This window comes from Podarcis pityusensis (genome assembly GCF_964106645.2).
Source record: "Podarcis pityusensis genome assembly, chromosome: 13".
In the NCBI taxonomy this organism is placed as follows: Eukaryota; Metazoa; Chordata; class Lepidosauria; order Squamata; family Lacertidae; genus Podarcis; species Podarcis pityusensis.
The window spans coordinates 35933426-35955523 of record NC_138038.1 but is presented as its reverse complement, the minus strand read 5'-3'; the positions used below and the strand labels follow the sequence as shown (position 1 = coordinate 35955523).

Here is a 22098-nt window from a genome sequence, read left to right as displayed (position 1 = left end):
GATAATAAGAAAGAAAATAGCTAATGTATCAAAGCCTGGGGTCCTAAAAACTTGATGCTGGTGCCTAGATATTGAAAATACTTGCATGTGGTTTGTGCCTCCCACTTCAAGAAAAGAGTTGAGACAGGGCTGGTTTCTTCAAATTTAGTGCTGAATGCCAAGAACCTGAAATGACCCCCCCCCCCCATTCTTGCCTTCCACTCTAAACAGGATTGGGAAAATTCCAGGTGCTTACATGTTGGGACAGATGCTTAAAATACGTGGCAGGGCTTGCCCACCCATGCCCTTCACAGCCAGCCTTGCTATATGGACAACAGGCACATAGTTAAGCAGATAAGTTGAGGGCTTCGCTTCACAACTGAAGCGTTGATGGCAGTTGTGAGGGGGTGCGCCTGCATTGGTTGGTGCATGTCCCTTAAAATGTTTGAAATCAGTGGCCTAATCCAGGGGTTAGCAAGGTTTAGTTCACCTGGGCCGGTTCACTCCAGCCGAGATCCCTCTGTGGGCTGCATTGCGCGAGCATGTGCGCCTGCGATTTCCGGCATCTGCGCAGACGCGATTTCTGGTGTCGCAGAAGTGAGTCGCCGCGTTGTGCCAGTTTAGCGGAGCGCGTGGGGACTCGCCAAGCAGGCGGCTCGGCTCGGGGGCCTGTTAAACGACCTCTGTGAGCCGCTTGTGGCCCATGGGCCTTAGGTTGCCGACCTCTGGCCTAATCCTTTCCTGGGGTCACAGTCCGGTTCACGGGCGATTGAAGTCCCGGCAGGGGACGTCAGGACCGGGGGCAAGATGGTGGGGTGGGAGCAGGAATGGGGGTCCAGGAGTCAGGAAGCCAGGAGGGTTCTGAGGGTCAGAAAACCGGGAGTCAAGAAGCCAAGGGTCCGAGGATCAAGAAGCAAGGAGTCAAAGTCAGGGGTCCGAGGATCAAGAAGCAAGGCAGGGAATGTGTTGCTGTGGCAAAGAGCCAAAGGGAAAATGCTGACCTTACATCTCTTCCTGGCTCTTGCCACCAGGTGCTGTGAGTTACTAATCGACCTCACCTGTGTGGCCGCGCCTTGCCTCTTCAGAACAAACTTAGGAAGGCCCCAGTCCTGCAAAGTCCTATTTGTCTCAGGGCCTGGCTCCTGCATGCACACCTGACACCTGGGCTAAAGGTGGCATTTGTCAAAGGAGGGCTGGGATCTGATAGGTTTGAATAAGAAGTGCTAAAGTTCTGTCAGCTCTAGCTGGTAAGTTCACAAGCAAGGCAAGGTGGTAACAGTGCTATCCCTTGTGGGGGTTTGTCTTCCTCAGATGCCGTGAGAACTAGGAATTTGCTTTTTTGAAGAAGAGACCTGGGACCAGAGACTGGGTCTTGTTTGAAATGCCACATGCTGTACAGCACTGTGACTTGAATGTAACGGATAACACAAATGGTGTGGAGCGAACCATGGGAACTGAACTCTGGTTTAGTGGTTGGTGGGTTGCTTTGGGCAACTTAATTGTGTCTTGTGTCTAATATTTATAAAAACAGCTAAACTCTCCCAAGTGTTTCTATATTCTGTTGGAGATTGCGCACAATCTTTCTTGGAATTCTGATACAAGGGGTTACATAAATGTGTTAAACAAATAACCAACATACCTCACATGGTTGTTGCAAGGGTAAATGAGTTGTGCGTAGTTAAGTCAATTCGCAGACTTTTTTGTGACCTTCTTCTGAGCCTAGGTATTGTAAAATAAAGGGCTGAACTTCACAAACCCTGCCTCCACCTTTCTCCTCTCTTTGCCCCCTCCCTCTCCACCCATGTGTGTTGGCAGCTTGTGCTGAACACCAGTCTCTCTGAGTTGATCTGAGGACTGCGGTCAGAGCCAGGCTGCCTGTGCTGCTATATTGCAAAAGCCTTGTGTCAAGGTTGCTTGGAAACCGACTGAAAACTTTTGGCCTTTGCAGTTGTGGTGGCAACAGGGTTGAAAAGGGAAGCGGGGCGTCTCCAAGTTACTATTTGTTTCTCTCTGGTTTTTCCCCTCCCTCGCTGATGATACAGAGAATCTTTTTGCCGCTTTGGATTGCAGCTGTAGTTAGGGAAACCTGCAAAACATACATGAGAAACGATGGCACGGAAGATAGTGTCATTTGTGCACTCATGAGATCATTACTGCTGTTCTTGTATGTTAGTTACTTCACAATATGACTACTACCCTTTTGGCTTTTGCTTGTGGTTAGTAATCCATACTTGGCCGAAAGCATGCATTGAAAAGGGGTGGTGAAACCAGCCCATCTGCTTCTCTTCAGTCACTCTGTCATGCTCCCAGTCTTCATGGGTTTAAAGCAGAAATTCTCCAACTACAGGACAGGTTGAAGTTCCAGTCAGAGCTAGGATGCTGAGGAAGTTAGTGCCTTCCTCCTTATCAGTCAAGACCTTGGTAGATTTGTGGCACCTGTAAAACCCCATAATCCCATGATGGCTGGTTAAGAATGGGTTTCAGAAAGAGTTTCTGCTTTCTTCATCAGAATCCAGAAAGAGTCTGCGAGAGCCTGTTACATTTTTCTTCCACTGCCAGCAAGGAGCTAGCTACTCCAATCTACTGATTTCTGCATGTTCACTTGTAGAGCATACCCAAAGCAAAAACAGTAAGGAATGCAGCAGATGCAAGAGACCAGTTCGTTAGTCCTAGTATAAATTCTGATTCAATTAGACTTCAACGGGAGATTGAAAAAATAAAAGGAATACCTCTTATTTCTTGGAGCTTCTGAGGTGTTAGGCTCTCAGGAGCCACCAACTGGTCAGCTGTAGTTGGAATCAGAAGATCTGTGGCTCTTTTTAGAGCTGGTCCGCTAAGAAATGGCAATAGGCATGTGTTATTTCTTTTTCTTTGGGTCTCCTGGTGAACAGTGTATTGCCTGACATACTTACAGTATTATGCTACTTGCATGAATACATTTGTCACATTCACCTGTAGAAGAGATGATTTCCTGGGGGAGGGAAGTTTGCATAAATTTAGAAGGGGTGTCCAGAAAGCTCATAGTTAAGGAATAGTTAGACTGCTCTGAGTGACCAACACCAGCCACACTCAAGTTCGTCCCCCTTGTTTTGTTATTTTGCCAATTGTTTTCCAGATCACCACCCTTCCCACCAGACTTGGCCTTACTGGACACTTAGCATCTTAGCTGGGAAATGCTCAGGTTACAACTCCATCTGCATCTGCTATTCCTTTTTTGCTTCTCACTGGCGCACACACAGCTCCAGCTTAATTTGTGGCCCCAATGGAGTCCTCTACATTCCTCCATTCCTGTTCGGCTGGCCTTTAATGAATTCTGTTGGATGGCTTATCAGCTCTTAGATCTTGGCCGTTTTGCTTTACCTTCCTCTGAACTCATTTCTATTAGTACTTATTTCAACATCTGATTTTCCTTTTGTAGTGTGGTGTGCTAGTTTGAGCCAAATGTTCTCATCCCTAAATTGGCGGTGGCCAACATGGTGCCCCCAAGATGCTCCCACTATCCTTGGCAATTGGCCATGCTGACTTGAGCTGCTAGGAGTTGGACTCCCAAAAGCATGGATGGCACTACTACGCTGACATGCTCAACCTGGCTGAACCTCAGGATGTGCTGGCTCCACCCCAGTCCACCTTCCTCCTTGTTTCTCTTATATCTAGCACAAGTCAAGTCCACAGGCTTTATCACTGAGCCACCCAGTCTACCTTGTTACGTTTATACCTGTCCCATTGATTTTCCCATGATGTCCTTATCCTCTCAGTTATTGCTGTTCACTTCCTGCGAACAATGGCTGTCTCTATGCCATTGAGTTTTCAATTGGGAACAGTTTTATGCTAGGCTCTGATCCTCACCTTTTGTGCAAGGATTGTTTCGAATTAAGAAGGTGCAGTTGCAGGGCTTTTTTTTTCCAGCAGGAACTTGCCAAAACTCAGGTGGGCACCATTGTCATTATAAGAAAACAAGGGAGGTGTTCGTGGTGAGTTCCGGCACCACTTTTTCTAGAAAAATAGTACAGGACAGTTGTATGCATGATTACTTTAGGAGACTTGCACTTGCTAGCTTGTGTTGCATGTGCTTATCTCCCATCCCATTGTTGGTTGGCTGGTTTTCAATTGGCCCCTCTGTTCATTTTCCATCCTCCACAGCAAGCCATGTTCTGGAAGTTTGACCTCCACACGACCTCTCATATTGACACCCTCTTGGAGCGTGGCAACGTGACCCTTTTTGAACTTCTGGATGAAGAGGATGTGCTACAGGAATGCAAGGTGGTCAACCGCAAGCTGGTGGACTTCCTGGTTCAGCCTGAGCACATGGAAGCACTGGTCACCTGCGTGACAGAGGAGCCCCCTGGGGACGTGGATGAGAGAGTACGATACAAGTAAGTTGTTTTGGAAGGGGGAACTGGATGAAAATGGAGCTTCTCTTATTTGTTTGTTTGATATGTCCAGAACAAAGAAGAAATGTGCCATGTTCATTTTTCCTCTCTTGGTTCTTTAATGATTCAGCTGCTCATGGGAGCGGGGTGGTAGAAAACTGCATGGTTGCTGCTTTTTAATTTTTTTAAAATGGGAAAAGTCAAGGCATCAGCTTTATTGAGATACCATGCTAAACTATAAATCCAAGGGATATCTGAATTGACAAACCATAATTTGCAGCAAGTTGGGAAACCATGATTGGAAACCATAGTTTCTTCTAACTGTGGTTTGGTGTGATTTAACAAACTGTAGTTACAAGCTGCTGCTCCATCTCCAAAGGCCACGGCATGTTGAGTTGTGAGTTGTGAGTATATGGGAAATTGGAGCAGAGGAGCAGCTCTGAATGATGGATTGCCTGTGCATTCTGAAGCACAAACTATGGTTTGGCATTGGGTGGGCATATAACTCCAGGCTTCATAAACCATGGTTTCTCGTGCCAGAAGCAAGCATTGGGCCTGGGCACTAGCTCTGGCTTGGAGTTCCTGCTTAGCGTTGAGCCACAGTTCCTGTTCTGAACATGAGGGAGAATTCTGTTTTAAAACAAATTGGGCTCTCTGCACTGAAGCTGACCTACAAGGCGACTGGCAAGCGAGGAGTGTGCAGACTTTATGTTTGTTCCTAGATTAATAAACCATTGCTTATAAAGCCTGGAATGTTGCCTCCAAGCTGGCCCAGTACCTTCACTAATAGCAATATAGTTGTTCTATATTTAGACCATCTTGGGAATGAATGAAACCTGGTTGCTGTCAGAAGAAAGCGTTATGCATCAACTGAAAGGAAACTTAATAACTTAAACTTGAAAAGTTCTCTAGTGTATTTGTGCATTAAGCCATAGATGTCACTGCATCATAAATCTTCTAGGGTTGTAGCCAACTAAGTCTTTGAGTAGGAGTTAGAGAGGGAGGGTTGGTAGGCCTGTTGATCTGATAACAAAGCTGTGCATATATTCCATGATTGCTGTACGAGCTCTGAATTTTGATGATGTGTGCAGAATTTGGCAGTTTGAAAACCTGCTTCGATTAAAACAAACATGGAGCAGAATGAAAATAATATTGAAAGTACATGGTCAGTGCCTGCTAAAATTTCAGTAACCAAAGAAGGGAATTGACACCTTTTCAGTGATTGATGGGCCAAAGCCCTGTGTTCACCCTGGTCCTCTCTCTCTGACTTGAATAAATAGAATAAAGTATGTGGAATAAGGAAATCTTCCTGACCTCCTGACATATTGCATACAGATTGTAAGACCTGGCTTTTCATGGGGCCGAATTTGGGATTACAGTGGTGCCTCGCAAGACGAAAAGAATCCGTTCCGCGAGTCTCTTCATCTTGCGGTTTTTTCGTCTTGCGAAGCAAGCCCATTAGCGGTTTAGCGGATTAGCGCTATTAGCGGCTTAGCGGGCTTAGCAGATCAGCTGATTAGCGTCTTAGCGGATCAGCTGATAAGCGGCTTAGTGGCTTAACGGATCAGCTGTTAAGCGGCTTAGCGGATCAGCTGATAAGCGGCTTAGCGATCAGCTGTTAAGCGGCTTAGCGGATCAGCTGATAAGCGGCTTAGCGGCTTGGGGAAAGGGGGGGGGAGGAAAAAAAACCCGCAGGAACTCGCAAGACATTTTCGTCTTGCGAAGCAAGCCCATAGGAAATTCGTTTTGCAAAGCACCTCCAAAACGGAAAACTCTTTCGTCTAGCGGGTTTTCCGTCTTGCGAGGCATTCATCTTGCGGGGCACCACTGTATCTTGCTGTAGAACATTATTTTGCCCTAAACATTATTTTGCCCTAAACACAAATATGGTAGGTATCTCTTGCTTTGGAGATACTGATAGATCTTGCCAGGCAGGTGGGCCAGCACAGCCACACAACGTTCACTCAAAAGGAAGAGGCTGGTGGAGATGATTATGCAGCAGGTCTGGTTGTGTATTTGCTTTTTTAAAACTCTCTTATAGGTATCCAAGTGTGTCGTGTGAGATCCTGACATCAGACGTCACCCAGATAAACGACGCATTGGGGGAGGATGAGTCTCTCTTGCGGCGCCTCTACGGCTTCCTGCAGACTGGCGGTATCCTCAACCCGCTGCTGGCTAGCTTCTTCAGCAAGGTCATGGGGATCCTTATCAACCGCAAGACTGATCAGGTATCTTTGCACGTGCTCATCTCAGTTGGGCGCTATGCCAGTTTTAACTCTTCCATGTTTTTAAAAGATTGCAAATACTACTGCCTTAAATTTGCAGTGTGAATTTTTAAATGATGCTCTGGCAAAAGGCAGCCTTTAAATATTTTGATTAAATGTCCCTGTCCCCTAAATGGCTTCATGTGGCTCAGGGAACTTACTCCTGAGAATGCTCATTAGGTCCTCCCGAACAACTTACAGAAGCCCTAGCAAGTGAGCTCATTAGGAAATACGTGGTAAATATTTTCTAACTGCTACATCCTCATGTGGCAACACTTGATGTAGTCCACATGGGGGAGCCTATTGACTCTCAAGCATTTATTCGGAATCCCTGATGTGCTAAATACTAGCTGTCGCCATACAAAGATGCACCCTGAATTAGTATTGACCATGTGAAAATGATGCCGCAAAATAATCTCATGGTGACTTGAAGCATATCAGAAATAAGTATCAATATTGGGCTTTTCAAGCTAGTGAATTTCGAGATGCATCTGGTTGATCAGCTTGTGAAATAGGATCCTGGACTGCATGGGCCTTCAGTCTGATTCAGCTGGGCTGCTCCTCTGTTCTTAATAGTTCTGGTATACATTCATTAAAAACCATTTATATACTCTATGCTGCCTTCCTCAGAGAATCTCAGGGTAGCATACATGGTGTGTGTTCCTTTCTATATTCATGGCCTTCTCATGATTTATGTTGGGTGAGTTACTATCCCATGGTCACCCACCAAGTTCTGTAGCCAAGCAAGTTTTTTTTTAATCCTTATGATGCCAAAAGTATGTGCTCAGATTGTTTTATTTTTAAAAAATAAACAGACTTGACCTTCCTTTCTCTTTCTGAAGAAACTCAAATTGGCTGACAGTATTTCTGTATTTATTGTTTTTGTATCTTGCTCTTCTTACAAGGAGTTTAAGATTGCACATGTACTTTTTCTGTCTTCCCCTCCCCCCATTTGTCCTCAATACAACCCTGTAAGTTAAGTCAGGCTGACAGTGAGTGACCCAAGATCCTCTAGTGAGCTTTACTGCTGAGTGGGAACTTGAACTCCCTCCCCAGTCCTAGTCAGACGCTTTGACCAAGGAACAGCCTAACTCAGGGATAGCTAATAACCATGCCATCCAGCAACACCTGGACTACAACTCCCATCATCTTTGACTGTCTGGCTTTGTTGACTGGGGCTGATAGGAGTTGTAGTCTAACAAAATCTGGAATGCACCATGTTGCCTACCCCTACTCTAACCGTTGCACCACGACAATCTTGCAAAAATTCAAAACCTAATGATGAGACAGATGTCCAATACGGCCTTTACCTATTTAAGGAACTTGAACCCAATTGTAGACTGGCTCATAAGAAATGTATACCGTATCTCCTTTCCGTTCCAAGGTTTGATTCCAGAGTCACCACAACACTGTGCAAGCTTACTTGAGATGACTTTCCTTTCCTTTCCTTTCCTTTCCTTTCCTTTCCTTTCCTTTCCTTTCCTTTCCTTCACGTCTCATCCCTTCCACCCCACTCACTTGCTCTGCTGTCTTCCAGATAGTTGCCTTCCTGCGCAAGAAGGATGATTTTGTCAACCTGCTGCTATGCCACATCGGTACCTCGGCCATCATGGACCTCCTGTTGCGGCTCCTCACCTGTGTGGAGCAGCCACAGCTCAGACAAGATGTGTTCAATGTAAGGGTCCTCCTGCAGGCACTCCTAACTGTCTCACCTTCCTTCCTCTTTCTTGAAATGGCAAGCAGCACAATTTCACATTCAGTCCTCAATTGTTGTGTTTGAACCTTTCATCATTCACAGAATGAAAGGTTTTGGAAACATATTTGCCCTATTCACTGGAACAATTAGAAGGGAAAGATCTGCAGTTCAGTAGGCTTAGCTGGAGAATATCTTCATTATTTCCCCAAATGCCCCTGATGTGAATCTTAGAAATGCTGGTGTTTGTGGCGCATTCAGTTTATTGTTCTTGTGGATTCTAGTTTGCTTATCTCGAGAAGCAGTGTAAGAGAAACAGCTACCCAAATAGAGGTTTGCCCTTTTTTGTTGAAAGGTGATAAAGCAAATTTAGTCCATGTTTCTTTATTGAACATCTGTTCTGGAATTCAAGGTGCCACCCTTCAAAATGACTCCCTGCTCTATACCTCTGCACTGACCTCTGGTGTTCTCATAGGGGCTATGTGGATACATACCTGATTTCAGAATACTCTTGTTCTGTAGAATAGCCAACCCTAAGTTGGGAAGCTTGTCTCTCACAGCAGCATCCTTTGAAGGTCTTGTGTTTTGAGGGCTTCCAAAGTCCAAATTGCATGGCATTTACCAATAAGATTTCAAGGATACTGGTTGAACCTTTAGAGAAACAATGGGGCACAGAGGTCAGCACTGTAAGATAAAATTGAATGCATATGAGTGCAATCTTCTGTCCCTGGGAGGTTTTGGTTGGTAACTGGAACAGGAGTGAAATATACTTGCTTAACCTTTCCATCCATGTTCATTTCACCCCCTCCCCTCAATCAAAAGTGGCTTAATGAGGAGAAGATTGTGCAGAGGCTCATTGGGATGATCGACCCTTCAAAAGATGACAATGTAAGTATTAAATGTGTCCTGGGGCTCTTCTGCCTTCCATTGGAAAGAATGGATGTTTTTGTGTGGGATAGGTGGGTGGTCAGGGCTTTGAACTTCTTTCTGTTAGCTGATCGCAGTAGGAGCCAAACATGCTAGACTGCTTGTGGTGGAATTAAACAGGTGTATTTCATGCAGCCTAATCCCATGCATATTTCCTCCCATTGCATTCAATGGGATTTTTCTCCCAAACAAATGTATCTAAGATTGCAGCCTTAGTGTCCACAGGATTATTTTGTGATGATGATTATTTTGAAGTCGAGCTTAGTGAAACCAACCCCGACTGGTATTCAAAATCAAGCAGACCAGTGCCACTTATGCATGCCTTGGTCGTATCGTATTCTAAACATGGTATCTGGAGATTTTATAGCATTTAAGCTATTAAAGAAGGAGCATGATGCCATCCTCTGTGAGGATTCAGGAGCAGTCTATCCAATTGTGCAGAAAGGTGAAGCATCCCTTCTGCAGGTGGGAGAAGGATGGTCTACAATCATGCTATAAACCTTCAAATGTCCTTTTGCTATGTAAATGAACTGCTCAGAAACATAAGCTGGTCCATAATACAGTAGCAAGGTGACTAACGTGAGCCTTCCACAGTTTGTTTTTTTAAAAAAAATATAAATTCTATTTGGAAGCACACTGGGAAATAAGGTACAAGCTTTGGCCTATAATGCCATAAACAGCTTGGCACCAGATTATCTGTAGAATGTGCTCATTAGATTTAGCTTATAGTGGGAGGGCCCCTCCATCAGAGCTTAGACAGGTATCAACAAAGATGCAGAGTCTTTTCCATGCTGGCACCCTATCTTTGGAGTGCTCTTCCCAGAAAGGTTCATTTGGCTCCTATACGCTTTGCTTTTCGGTGCCAGGCAAGAACTATTTTAGTCTCTCAAGACCTTCCTGCTGATGACAGTTCCTTGCTAGGCTTGCTCTTTGTTTTGAGGTGTCTGGTGTTGATGAGGTTTCTATTGTTTGCTGTCCTTAATACATTTGTCTTGTGGTTTATATTGTGAGCTGTATTGGAACTGTAAGGCGGGGTAGGAAATGTTTTCAGCAAATAAAATTACTGAAGTTTGAGCACCTTCCAGTGATTATTCTCAGATTGCAAGTAAGACAAGGTGGCATGTAACCCTGGGCTTTAAGGCGATGGAGGGCAGCTAAATAGACTGCATACCTGTCTTTAGTTTCAAGGGTAATCCTGTGGGAGGACAGCATCCAAAGGGAAAGTGTAATTGGTTAAATATGGGGTTGTATCCAATTACGGTGTACTCATTGTAAACCGACTGATGCTAATGAACCTTAGTCAGGTTTAATGGGTCTACTCTGAGTAGGGCGAGCATTTGATACAACCCACAGTCTCCAAGTGTGTCAAAGTATTGCTTCCTCTAGAGCAGGTCTTAATTCATTTTCTCTCCCTATCCCTGCTACACAGCAGCATTCCAATGCTTCACAGTCCTTGTGTGACATTATCCGGCTGAGCCGTGAGCAGATGATCCCAATCCAGGACAGTCCTGAGCCTGACCAGCTACTGGCTACACTGGAGAAGTGAGTACCAAGCCAGTAGTAGCACTGGCAGTAGGGAATAGGAGAGAACCTTAGGCCAGGCATAAGGGTTGTCTCAACTAACACCGATAAAAATTTAGAAAAGGGGGGGGGGGAATGTAACTCTCATCTGCTTGTCAAGATTCTTCTGATATTGAATTCCGGACTGCATTTTCAGTTATAAATGTTTTTTATATTTATTTTGGTGGGCATGTGGACTGAAACTAACCCACATGGAGTAAAAGCTTTGTATTTCGGAGGTTTTTTAATTTTTGAGGTTCGTTTTCTTACTTAGATTTTGTATAATGTGTATTTTGATCTTTGGAAACCACTTTGACATCTAGATGGTAAAAGTGGGGTGTAGTTTTTTTTTAAATTAAAAAAATATTTAATTAATGGAATGTTGTTTAAATTTATTCAGCAAGACTATTACAGTCAGCATTCAATAATTTACCTCTTTAAACCGGCCCAGCCTTGCTTCTAGACCTGCTTGCTATACAGCAATGCCTCACCTGGTGCTGAGGTGCAACAATCCGCTTATCACAAACTGAGGGGCCCTTGCCTCTGACGAGGATGTGACTGTGAATATCAGATGGGTCTCACCTCCTTCCAAGTTGTTCTGGGTTGCTATTACATTTTTCTTTTTTATCATATACTTGTGCCGTTGCTAAGTTTAAAAAAAAACCGCAGAAGCAGTGTCTGAGAGTGTCAAGCCATTTTAATAACCAGTTTCAATTCTTGTTCGTGTCAAGGCAGGAGACGATTGAGCAGCTGCTAAGCAATATGCTGGATGGAGAACGGAGCGAGTCTGTCATTGTCAATGGGATCCAGGTCTTGCTGACCCTGTTGGAGCCGCGCAGACCCAGGTGTGTGGGGTGGGTCTTATACACGCACAGGCAGAGGTTGTAATGCAACAGGTGCATCCTGTTTGCAGTACAGCAATGTTGCATCCTGATATCCACTTTCCTCCTTTAAAAACAAAAACACCTAAGCCCCTGAAGGTTGTGGTCAAAACAGATATGCCAGGTCTTTTAAAAAATCTCCAGTAAATCTGGATGCAGCTGTGTAGGGAGGTCAGGGCTTCAGGATCTGTCGCCTAGCTCTTGGCTTTGGAAATGATTTCCTGATCCTGTTGGCCGTCGGGCTCCAGCATCCATATATTTCACTAAACGCGTTTTCCCTTTCGCTACTCCCAAGTCTTAAAAATAAACGCAACCTTTTCCCCTCAAGTAGTCCCAGCCCCCTCCAACAACATGAATCCAGGAAGCAAAATGGATTGCGCCAAAGGAGGAGAAAAGGATTCAAAGCTTAATGCACAACACCTGACTTGATTGGCATAATTTATTCAAACAATTTGAATTTCCTTGGCATAGAATTGAGGTAGCTGAGGTTTGTCCTTTGCGGAAGCCCTTAGATCTGGATGTTGAGACATGCTGGTTGCTCTTGTTCTTCTTTGCAGGACAGAGCTGGGCGGCATGGGGGGCTTTTACTGCAACCTGGAGGGGCAGATGGAGATGACCGGGCCCAACTGTGAAGTGGCTTCAAGCCAAGCCAGTCTGGGCACTCTGCTTGCCATCAAACAGCGTCTCAGGGAGCTTCACCAGCTGCTGCTTGACCCACCAAAGGTTGGTTTGTGTGTGCACTTGCTTCGATGGCATGGAAACGCTGGGGGGATTCCAGCAGCATGCTTGGCCTTAGGGCCATTTCAAGAGTTAATAGTATTCTGTGGGTGCAAAGGGTCCAAGCCCCTCTGTCTGGTGTGGGATCCTCAAGACAGTGCCCTCAAACAGCCTCCCCCAACCTGGTGCCCCCCAGATGGTTATGTACTAAAACTCCCATCAGCTCCAGCCAGCACAGCTGGGGGGTTTGTAACCCATGACCATCTGAAGGGTACCAGGTTGGGCTCGTTATAGGCAAGGGGGCAAAATCTAAAAATTCCATGGTTACAGTTTATCCTGAATTTATCCTCTCTCGACGGTTGGAGTCCCTTCTCTGGCACAGCCCAGCAGTGAGGTGGGAAGGGAGTGTTGAGGTGTAATAGGGGCTTGTGATGGACCTGGAATGCTCTCTCTCCTTGCCCTCTCCCTCTGGCAGAAAGAGTCCCTGCAGACGACGTGGGGGATCTTGGACCCTCCGTTGGGCAACACACGCCTGCACGTGGTGAAGCTGCTGGCCAGCTCATTGGGCACCAACAATGCAGCACTGCAGGATGAGATTATAGAGCTCGGGGCCCTCGACACAATGTTGGTGAGTAGCAGCACGGCACCCGCTGGCTGTGGCCTCAGACACTCCTCTCCCAGGGTAACATAGGCATACGTTTCTAGGAGCTGGAAAAGTTTGTTAGGCTCTTTTGTTTTATCAGGGGTGGGGAGGAAGAGCAATACTTCTGGAAAGCATGTTGTCTTTGCTCGATGGACAATACCAAGCCCTAGCATGGAGGGAAAAAAAAAGACTTGTCCTGAAATGATCGTGTAAATAACAACAAAGTTGTATTTTAGAAAGAAGCTGCTGCAAAAAAAAATTCTAGGGAGACTGCCTAATTTCAGTATTCTTAGTTGACAGATTCAAAGTCATAGTACAAGAAATAAAAACAAATCTGCCCAGTTAATTGTGGGAGGGGGTTTCTTTTCTTACTAATGAAAACATGTTTTAACTGATTTAATGTTACTGGTGGTTTAACATTTTCAAGTTTACAACACTGGTTTTTTTGTGTGACAGTGGTATTTCAAAGAGTGGTCAATTCTTAATTTGGGTGAATGTAATCAGTCGTACTATTTAGACAATATAAAGTGCTGATTGACTATATTTATTTATTTATTTAATCATTCATTCGTTCTCCTTCTCTCTCTTTCTGCCAGGACCTCTATTTCAAGTACACATATAACAACTTCTTGCACGCTCAGGTGGAGGCCTGCCTTAGCAATGTTTTCACTTCCCATGCTGGGGATGAGACCATTGAGAACCACTCAGAGCCCCTCCCAGAGAACCCTGTCATCCAACATGTAGGTTTTGGTTGTGGGGTACCCTTGGTTTCAAGCTCTCTGTATGGGTTGGGGCATGAATTGTTGAAGAAAGGAGCAGAAGGTTGTGATCCCACGTGAAAAGTGGGAGATAAGAATTGAGGATCAAGCCAGTTTTCATGGCTAAGAAAACTACAGTGAGTAGAATAGGGTTGAAAGTGGTTGTCTGGGCTTAGTTGATATTAACTGGATTGTAACCCGCCTTGGGAATGGACTAGCTGGGAAAGGCTCCCACTGTTTGACATCCAGAATCTTCTATCTGCAGTTTTCTTCAGTTTTAGCAGAAACCACCAACACTTGTCTAGATTTTACTGTACACCAGTGAGGAGCAGAAATCTTTTAAACTGCAAGCTTGAAACCTTTTGGGTTCTTGTTAGGAAACTGGAATCCTATCATTCTTAGTGAAATGTGGTGTTGATGTTCCGGCATCCCTTATGTGATGAGCCCCTTTGTGCTCCTCCCTGCAGTTGCTGCAGAAGTGTCGCTTAATCCAAAGAATCTTGTCTGCCTGGGAAGAAAATGAGCTATCACAGTGAGTACTGGGGTGTCTTGGTTGGATTTTCCTCTCCCCATCTTCCCTGGTCTCGAACCCTCTCCCCTGGAAGAAACCCAGTGCCCTGGGTAGACCCAGACATCAATGGCAATCTAAGATTCCAGAATACAGAATCTCCAAACCATGGCATTCAGCAGTTTTAGGAGTGCATTATAATGCCACATAACACTGGGGTGGGCAGACCCACTCTTTCTGTGCCCCTTTTTTCCTGGAGTTCTTTCTGCTCATTCCCTGATGCAGCCTTCCTCAGCCTGGTACCCTCCAACCCCACTCCCTTTCAGCCCAAGCCAGCCTGGCCAGTGGTAAGGGGTTATGGGAATTCTGGTTCAAAATATCTGGTTCGGGTAGTCTGTCCGTCAAGGCTCTTTTGGCTCATAGTGTTTCATGGGGTGCTTGCTAGCGTCTTCCATTCCTTAAGGTCCTGACCTCCTGATCAGGATACTTTTACTCCTCTGTGCACCTGGAATATTCCTGCTACTGCTTGTTAAAAAAAGTGTGTGTGTGTGTGTGTGTGTGTGTGCGTGCATGCTGCTGTAACTCCTTCCAACAACCTCTAGTCTTCTGTGGGAGTGTGCTGAGATCAATCCATTCTACAGTTCAGGGCAATAGTCTGACTGTTCCTTCTGGTCATCCCTTATGCATAATCAAGCCAGTTTGTCCAGCTTCAACCTACAAAGGCCATACAGATTCTAAAGCCTCCCATTCCTCTGTCATTCCACCTGTGCCTTTCATTTCCTAAGGGACATGGCCTGCAGGAACCATGAGTCTCCATCCTCTCCCATCTTCTGTTGCAGGTCTGATGGGGGAAGACGCAAGGGCTACATGGGGCACCTTACCCGCATTGCCAATGCCTTAGCTCAAGCCTCAGAGAAGTGGCCCCACTCCACCCTTATCAAGCAGCTCTTGAAAGGTAATGGGTTTGGCAGCTCCAGGGGGCGGGGGTCAGGGTCATGTGCCTTACATAGGGTCCGCTCAAATGATTCTTGAAGGCTTGAAGCATAAGCTCTTTGGCTCATGGAAGCATTCTGGGAATTCCACTGCTCGCCTTTTCTAGTGGGAGAAATAGGAGGCTCATCTCTGTGCTGGAATGCCACTGAGTCTGGGGTAGGGTGTGCTGTTTATATAGGGAGTTTCCATCTGAGCAGGAGATGGAGATCATTGCCTTTCTAGGTCTATTCTTCAGCCTTAAGAACCCAAGTTAAAGAAAACTGGGTTTATATAATTCTGCAAATGTTCATACCATGGGTGTGTATTTGTTTAGGTTTGGAAATCTGCATTCATATTCATTGGAGACTGGGAAATTAGAGCTTTTTGGGGAGGCAGGGAGAAAGTCAGGGCTATCACGTCAATTGTGTGCGAGTTCTGCTAAATGAACCTTGTGGGGCAGCTTATTTGTTCATATGGCTGGAAACCCAAGTTGGAAATGGTTGCTACATTTTTATCCAAGGAGTTGAAGGCGGTATATGTGGTGCCTGCCCCCAGCCCCATGTTATCCTTACAGCATCCCTGTACGGTGGGTTAGACTGAGAGAGAGTGGCTGGTCTAAGTTCATGGCTGAAAGGGAACTTGAACCTGAATCTCTGCAGAATTAGAATCCAGTGCTCAACACGCTACCTGATCCTGTCTTCATGGCTCAGTAGTTGTAACAAAGTGCTTTTATTGTTTTGGGCCCATAAGAGGCATTCATGTCAAAATCATGAAAAATTGATGGGCTCTCCTTTTTCTGTTGACACCACTTGATTGTGTCTGTATTGGGAAGATGGGGAGGGCAGACAGAAGGCCTGATGGCTTGCTCTGTTATTTTTACCTCATGGAAGAGTGTAAAATCCTCCCCCCCCCCATAGTTCCTAGTATGCAATTGCTGATCTCATACCATCCATACTTATAAAAGAAGCTTGTGGCATTTTGAAGACTAAACAAATCTATCATGCCATAAGCTTTTCTGCATCAGAGTCCACTTCATCCATTGCAATATACATTGCAAGCATTTCTCCTAGACAGATACTTGGTCTGATCCTAGATGACTTTAAAAGGGAATTGTTAGACTGATCCATGAAGTAGAGCTCTGTCAATGGCTGCTAGCCATGGTAGCTTATATATAGAAACTTTATGTTAAAAGGCAGTAGCAGTTTGGGGGAGGGGGGCTTTCTGGAAAAACATCTCGTAAACCATTTCATAAACTGTTGCAGCCTTCTTCAATCTGATGCCCCCATCAGCCCCGGCCAGCACAACCTGACCCTATTATTTCAGGAGTGGGGTTGAGCTTCCATTTCAAAGACATGAAATCCTGTTCCTCTCCCCTTATACCTTCTCTTGGAACAGGAAGTAATGTTAAACAAAATTTCATGTGCTTGGAATGGATTCGGGCAGCTCACACATGGTGAATGAGCTTGACCTCACTCAGTGACAGCTACTGCTTTGCACACATTTGGAAGAGATCAAGCCAACCTGTGGTGGAACATTCAAGTGAGCATCCTGAAGAGAATTTGTCAAATGAAGCAAATGTAATTGGCTAAAGTAATGTTTAACTGCTCGCATAATTCCACTTGCTGTGAGCTTTCATAATGATTTATTAACTTATTGGATCCAGAGGGTGGTTTATTTTTATACTGATTTTCATCCCAAATTCCTCCAAACTAGGGTAGCTAAGGTCCTCTGCTGATCTTGGTCTTGGTAAGAAGAGAGAAAGGGAACTGGTGGGTGACACAGCTGGGGAAAGGGAACGGAGATTTCTTCTGGTTGATGGGAGGTGTTCCTTGACTTGAAGCTATCATTCGTGTGTGGCCGCTCCCTCTTGTATTTTGCCATCTCCACTTGCTACCACAATGTGTATCATAAAGTAAGGTCCTTCTGCCATCTCACCCACCTGAGCTGACATGTTCCACTTTGCAGAGCTGCCTGAGGAGGAACAGGAGCAGTGGGAGAAGTTTGTCTCAGGGCCCTTGTCGGAGACTAACAAGAAGAACACTGTGGATCTTGTGAGTCCCTTCTCTTTGTGTCTTACGCTCCAGCCACTCCTGATTATAAAATGGTTGGCAGGGTTCTGGAAAAGGTACTACAAGAGAATGGGAAAACGGTCCCCTTTCTTTCTGCATCCATCGGAGCGCTCTCTGTTACTGTCACATGCCACATGTACTAGGTTTTACCACTGCCATTGGAAAAATGAGCTTTGGGGCTCCAGAGTTAAGCACTTGGTTTTTGGTTAAAGGACTGCTTTTCCAGCTGGCCAGAGTCTGCCAAAATGCTTAGCTTGGCTGACGGCAGTGGAATTGGTAGAACAACTACAACTCCCATCAGCCCTATGGCCAATGGTAAGGGGTGATGGGAGTTGGTCTGTCAACATCTGGAGGGTCACAAGGAATAGTAGGTTCTATTAGCTGATTCTCTGGGGCTTGGCCACTCAGTCTTTGCCTTGTACTTTATTTTTTTTTATTCCCGTTGGAAGACTCACTCAATGGATTCCTTCATCTTCCTTTCCTTCAGGTTAACATGCACAATCTCCACTCGTCAAGTGATGATGATGAGAACGACCTCAAGGAGTTCAGCTTCCCTCAGGAGGCTGTCCTGCAGCAGGCAAGTGCAGCACCTTCCAGTTGTGCCCCCTTGTCTTGCCAGGGCTGGAACCATTCCTACCTGTGTGCTTGCTTAGAAACCTAGAACAATTTCCCCATCCATAAGCAGGAGCAAGGTCTAAAATTCTTAGGCCTGCTTTGATCGCTTCCCCTGATTTTCTTCTTTCTTTTCCACAAACTTTAATTTGTATCCTGCCAGCCCCATTCCTCACCCCCTTTACTGTATGTGGCATTCTGTTCTCCTAGTTGCCGCTTTTGGTACTTTTTTGTTGTCTTCATGAGTTGCTTTGTACACAGCTTTGTATCTCTTACCCAGAAAAGTGGGTTACAAAGTGATACAATATGAAACAGCTAAACGAAATGCTGGGCAGATGCCGCTTGTCATCAAGCAAATGATATTTGGGATGAGCTCCTTCCTGTAAGCTGAGTTCAAACAGGGTTCACTTGGCAGATTTGGATTAGGAGTTTTTCTGGGGGTGGGAATGACTATTGTATTCATGTGTTCTCATACAGCATTTAGGTAGATCCATTGGGCCTAGTAAGTTTCTCCTCCTCTCTCTTCCTATACCCTTCCCCCCCCCCATATTTCCATTTGAACTGTAATTCACATTTTCCTCCTCCTCTTTATAGGCCTTTGTAGATTACCAGCTGCAGCAGATGACTTCAGCGTTCATTGACCACTTTGGCTTTAACGATGAGGAATTTGGCGAGCAAGAAGAGAACGTCAAGTTAGTGACTCGGTTCACGGCCTCCCCTTTCCTCTCCCCTTTGATGTGCTTGTGTGTCATTGTCTTGTTTTTTACTTGCTCTGTGCTCTTTTGGCTGAGAATAAGCATAGCCTCCAGTGGAAACAATAGCACGCAGCGTCAGGGGGGTTTCTGCGTTGTTCCGGCAAGGAAGCATGCTTGTCCTGCGGGGCTCACAGTCAGAACTCTGGATGGGGTGAAGTGTCCATAACCCCACATGGGATTACACCTGCTCGGGCTGGCAGTGCGTGGAGACACCTGGCCTCATTTGTACTTGCCAACAAGAAAGAGATTATTCACTGGCCTGCCGCAAAATCTGGGGCGCATGTTATTTGCATGCACTTGCACACGGCACTTGGTGCCGGGCGTTTTGTCCTGGAGTAAGAAAGATGCACAACGTAGACCTGGGAAGGGACATGTGGTCTGTGGCCTCTTGTCCTGAAGTTCTGCCTATAGGAGATGTTAGAGGCTCATCCTGAGCAAGGGGCTGAGGTCTGTAAGCCAGTGTTGCTTGTCTTCTCTTGAGAAGGCAGGTGGAGGGCCCAGGAAGCAAGGGGAGACATTTCCAGCCTAGTCTCAAGCCCCTATTCTTTTGATCATTGAAAAAAAAATGGATCATGAAAAGAGCCCTAGTGGGTCAGACCAAAGGCTGTTCTTGTTCAGCATCCTGCATCCCTTTCTGGCCATTGAGATGCTTCCGAGAAACCCACAAGCAGCGCAGGATAGGTTCCGTCAGCTATTTGGAATGGAAGGGTGACTAGGTTCTTGGGGAGGAAGAATGAGATTTCTTCCAGACCCAGCTACCACCTGAGTCTCTGGCTCCAAACGTGTTTTGCTCAATTCACTAACTAGATCATCTTGCCTGGTAAGGAGGAAGGTGCCTTGGATTCCTGGGTCCTTTTACCATCTAAATATTTAATGTTCTCAGCAAAGATTGCCCAAGAGTTTGTCCTCTGCCTCCCCTCCCCCCTTTTTGGCAACAGCTTCAGCATGAATCCCATCTTTCCAAAGGGCTGAAATAGCGCAATAGAGGGAGTCTAGGGTGACATGGAGAATTCGCTCACCCCACCCCAGGGCAGTCTTTCTTTTCCCAGCCCCTCTGATTTCATGTGTCTGCCTCTCTCTCTCTTTCTCTCCCTCTCTCCCTCTCTCTGCCTATCTGCCCTGCAGTGCTCACTTCCGACAGCTGAAAAGGTAATGCCTAACACGCTGCTATGCTCCTCTCCAGCCACAGGCGGGGGTGTTGGGCTACATCCGTCCCCCGCATCTGTGCAGTGCCACCTACCTCTTCCCCGGTTAAGGGTGTACCACCCAAGCAGATCAGACTAGAAGTGAAAGCCCAGGTGTATTCTGCATGCGCACATATTGAGCTTCCCTCTTGTATGTGTGCTTTAAAGTATAGCTTTGTGCCCTGAACCCTTTGGAAATAAGATGGACAAATCAACAAGGGCATGGAAAAAACACTGGTAGCTCAGTTGGTAGAGCACGAGACTCCTAATCTCTAGGTCATGGGTTTGATCCCCACATTGTGCAAAAGGTTCCTAGATTCTACAATTCTATGGCTGGTAGAAGCCTGGGGGGCCTCTCCTCTCCTGACAGCAACTCACGGGTGTTTTAGTTCCGGCTGCCGCTATGGCTGTCCCTGCCATTACGTAGATAATACCGGGAACAGAAAAGGGATCTGAAGCTAGTTCTTCTTATGGGAAGTGTTCAGAGGCAAAGCGCACGCTAGCTTGGGGATTCTGTCCAGGTGGGAGAGGCGGATCTGTGAAAATGCTCATGTGGGGAGAAGCCGCCTCTCTATATGAACTAAGATGTCCTTAGGCAATCCGCTGTCTCTGTCTCATGCCACCACCCCCACCCCCAATCTCCAATCTCTTGAGGTAAGAGCAACTTAATTTGCATGGCCCCGCCTAGTGGAGCAAGTGGGAGGGGCAATCCTCCCGCAAGAAAACAAAGCTTCGCGGTAGGTTCAGTGCTACATTCTTTCCCAAACTAGGCCTTGGTCCTTTCCCGTGCCTACATGCAGTGACGTTCCGACCTGCTTCTCTTGTTTTCTTCCAGTGCTCCCTTTGACAAGACGGCCAACATCACCTTCTCCTTGAATGCTGACGACGACAGCGTAAGAGCCGCTCCTCTAGAGCTTTACTCCTCTTTGCTTCCCCTCTGCACCTGGCCTTGGCTCTGATCCATCTCTCTCCTCCACCCCTTTCTCACAGCCCAACTCCAACCTCTTCGACATCTGCTACAAAGAGCGCATCCAGCAGTTTGACGATGACGACGAGGCTGACGGTTCAGACGGGGAGGACATCTGGCAGGAGAAGGAGGCTGCTGTCTCTTCTGGTATGGCACAGCCTGCCACAGTCAGGTAGGAGATGATCCCCTGCCCAAAGACCTCCTGGCGCTCCTGGGGTTGGCCAAATGGGCTTTGGACTAAAGGTGCCAATTGGTTCCTTTCGCTCTTACTTTCCTCCCTTCACACAGAAGAATTTTCCTTTGTGTTCATCGTGCTCACTTTGATTTTCATAACCTTCTTCCAAGCGCACTTTATGCATTTAATATTTGTAAAAAATATTTATATACCACCTGGTACAATCTGCCTTAAGGTGGTGTACATGAATTTAAAGTGTGTTAAAACAATCAGAACAGTGAATAAGATTCAGCTGGTAAAGTGCAACATTGACTGACTCCCCAACAGTAAATACCAGAGTACAGGCCTTTTTCTTTCCCCTAATTTTATTTATTTATTTATTTATTGAATTTATATGCCGCTCTATACCCAGGGGTCTCAGGGCAGTTCACAGAATAAAATCAAGATATAAAACCACAAAATACATAATAAAAATAAAAACAACAACCCAATAGCCCCCCCAAAAAAACCACATTTTAAAAGGGCATAGGATGTCAATCAGATCAACCAAAGGCATGGTTAAAAAGGAATGTTTTTGCCTGGCCTAAAGGCGTATAATGAAGGTGCCAGGCGAACTTCCCTGGGGAGAGCATTCCACAGACGGGAAGCCGCTGCAGAGAAGGCCCGACCTCACCAATGAACTAGTATCAATGAACTCATATTTCTCCTGCTAATAAAATTAGCTTTCATTGTCTTGTTACGTCCTGTGTAAAGTGCACTTTTCTCAGTTGTTGTCGTCCTGTTCTTTCCCCTCCCTTTTTGTGTCCTGTCTCTTTAAATCAGCCTTCGGCCATGCTGGCTGGGACTGATGGGAGTTGTAGTCCCCAAACATCTAAGGGGCACCAGGTTGGTGAAGACTGCTTTAGTTGGACTCTTTAGACTTGCTGTGATAGGGCTTTCTGCTCATAGGGAAGAGGGCATCCTCAAATGGGGAAGCAGCCCTCTCCCACCCGCTTGCCTAGGCAGGACTTCTAGAAGCTGCTTTCTCTTTCTTTCGCAGGTCTGCTTTATTACCTAGTTTTAAG

General features: G+C 45.9%; 1 protein-coding gene across 5 annotated transcripts in view; it reads left to right on the top strand.

Annotated features, from left to right (window-relative positions):
* The window catches only part of PPP6R1 (protein phosphatase 6 regulatory subunit 1), a 38061-nt gene extending 16993 nt beyond the window's left edge, over window positions 1-21068 (top strand). For 2 of the 5 annotated variants that reach the window (XM_080976171.1, XM_080976173.1), the window contains exons 2-18: window positions 4120-4352; window positions 6391-6577; window positions 8151-8288; window positions 9129-9194; window positions 10663-10775; window positions 11525-11638; window positions 12232-12397; window positions 12867-13019; window positions 13631-13774; window positions 14260-14324; window positions 15140-15255; window positions 17238-17323; window positions 17829-17918; window positions 18548-18645; window positions 19834-19857; window positions 20728-20785; window positions 20883-21068. In XM_080976171.1, coding sequence (XP_080832297.1) covers window positions 4126-4352; window positions 6391-6577; window positions 8151-8288; window positions 9129-9194; window positions 10663-10775; window positions 11525-11638; window positions 12232-12397; window positions 12867-13019; window positions 13631-13774; window positions 14260-14324; window positions 15140-15255; window positions 17238-17323; window positions 17829-17918; window positions 18548-18645; window positions 19834-19857; window positions 20728-20785; window positions 20883-21035 — 1998 coding nt within the window. In that variant the 5' untranslated portion in view covers window positions 4120-4125 and the 3' untranslated portion in view covers window positions 21036-21068. Of the gene's footprint in view, window positions 1-3094; window positions 3161-4119; window positions 4353-6390; window positions 6578-8150; window positions 8289-9128; window positions 9195-10662; window positions 10776-11524; window positions 11639-12231; window positions 12398-12866; window positions 13020-13630; window positions 13775-14259; window positions 14325-15139; window positions 15256-17237; window positions 17324-17828; window positions 17919-18547; window positions 18646-19833; window positions 19858-20727; window positions 20786-20882 lie in introns of all 5 variants that reach the window. The other 3 variants (XM_080976172.1, XM_080976174.1, XM_080976175.1) reach the window with 3 other exon arrangements.
* Window positions 21069-22098: the final 1030 nt, after the last annotated feature.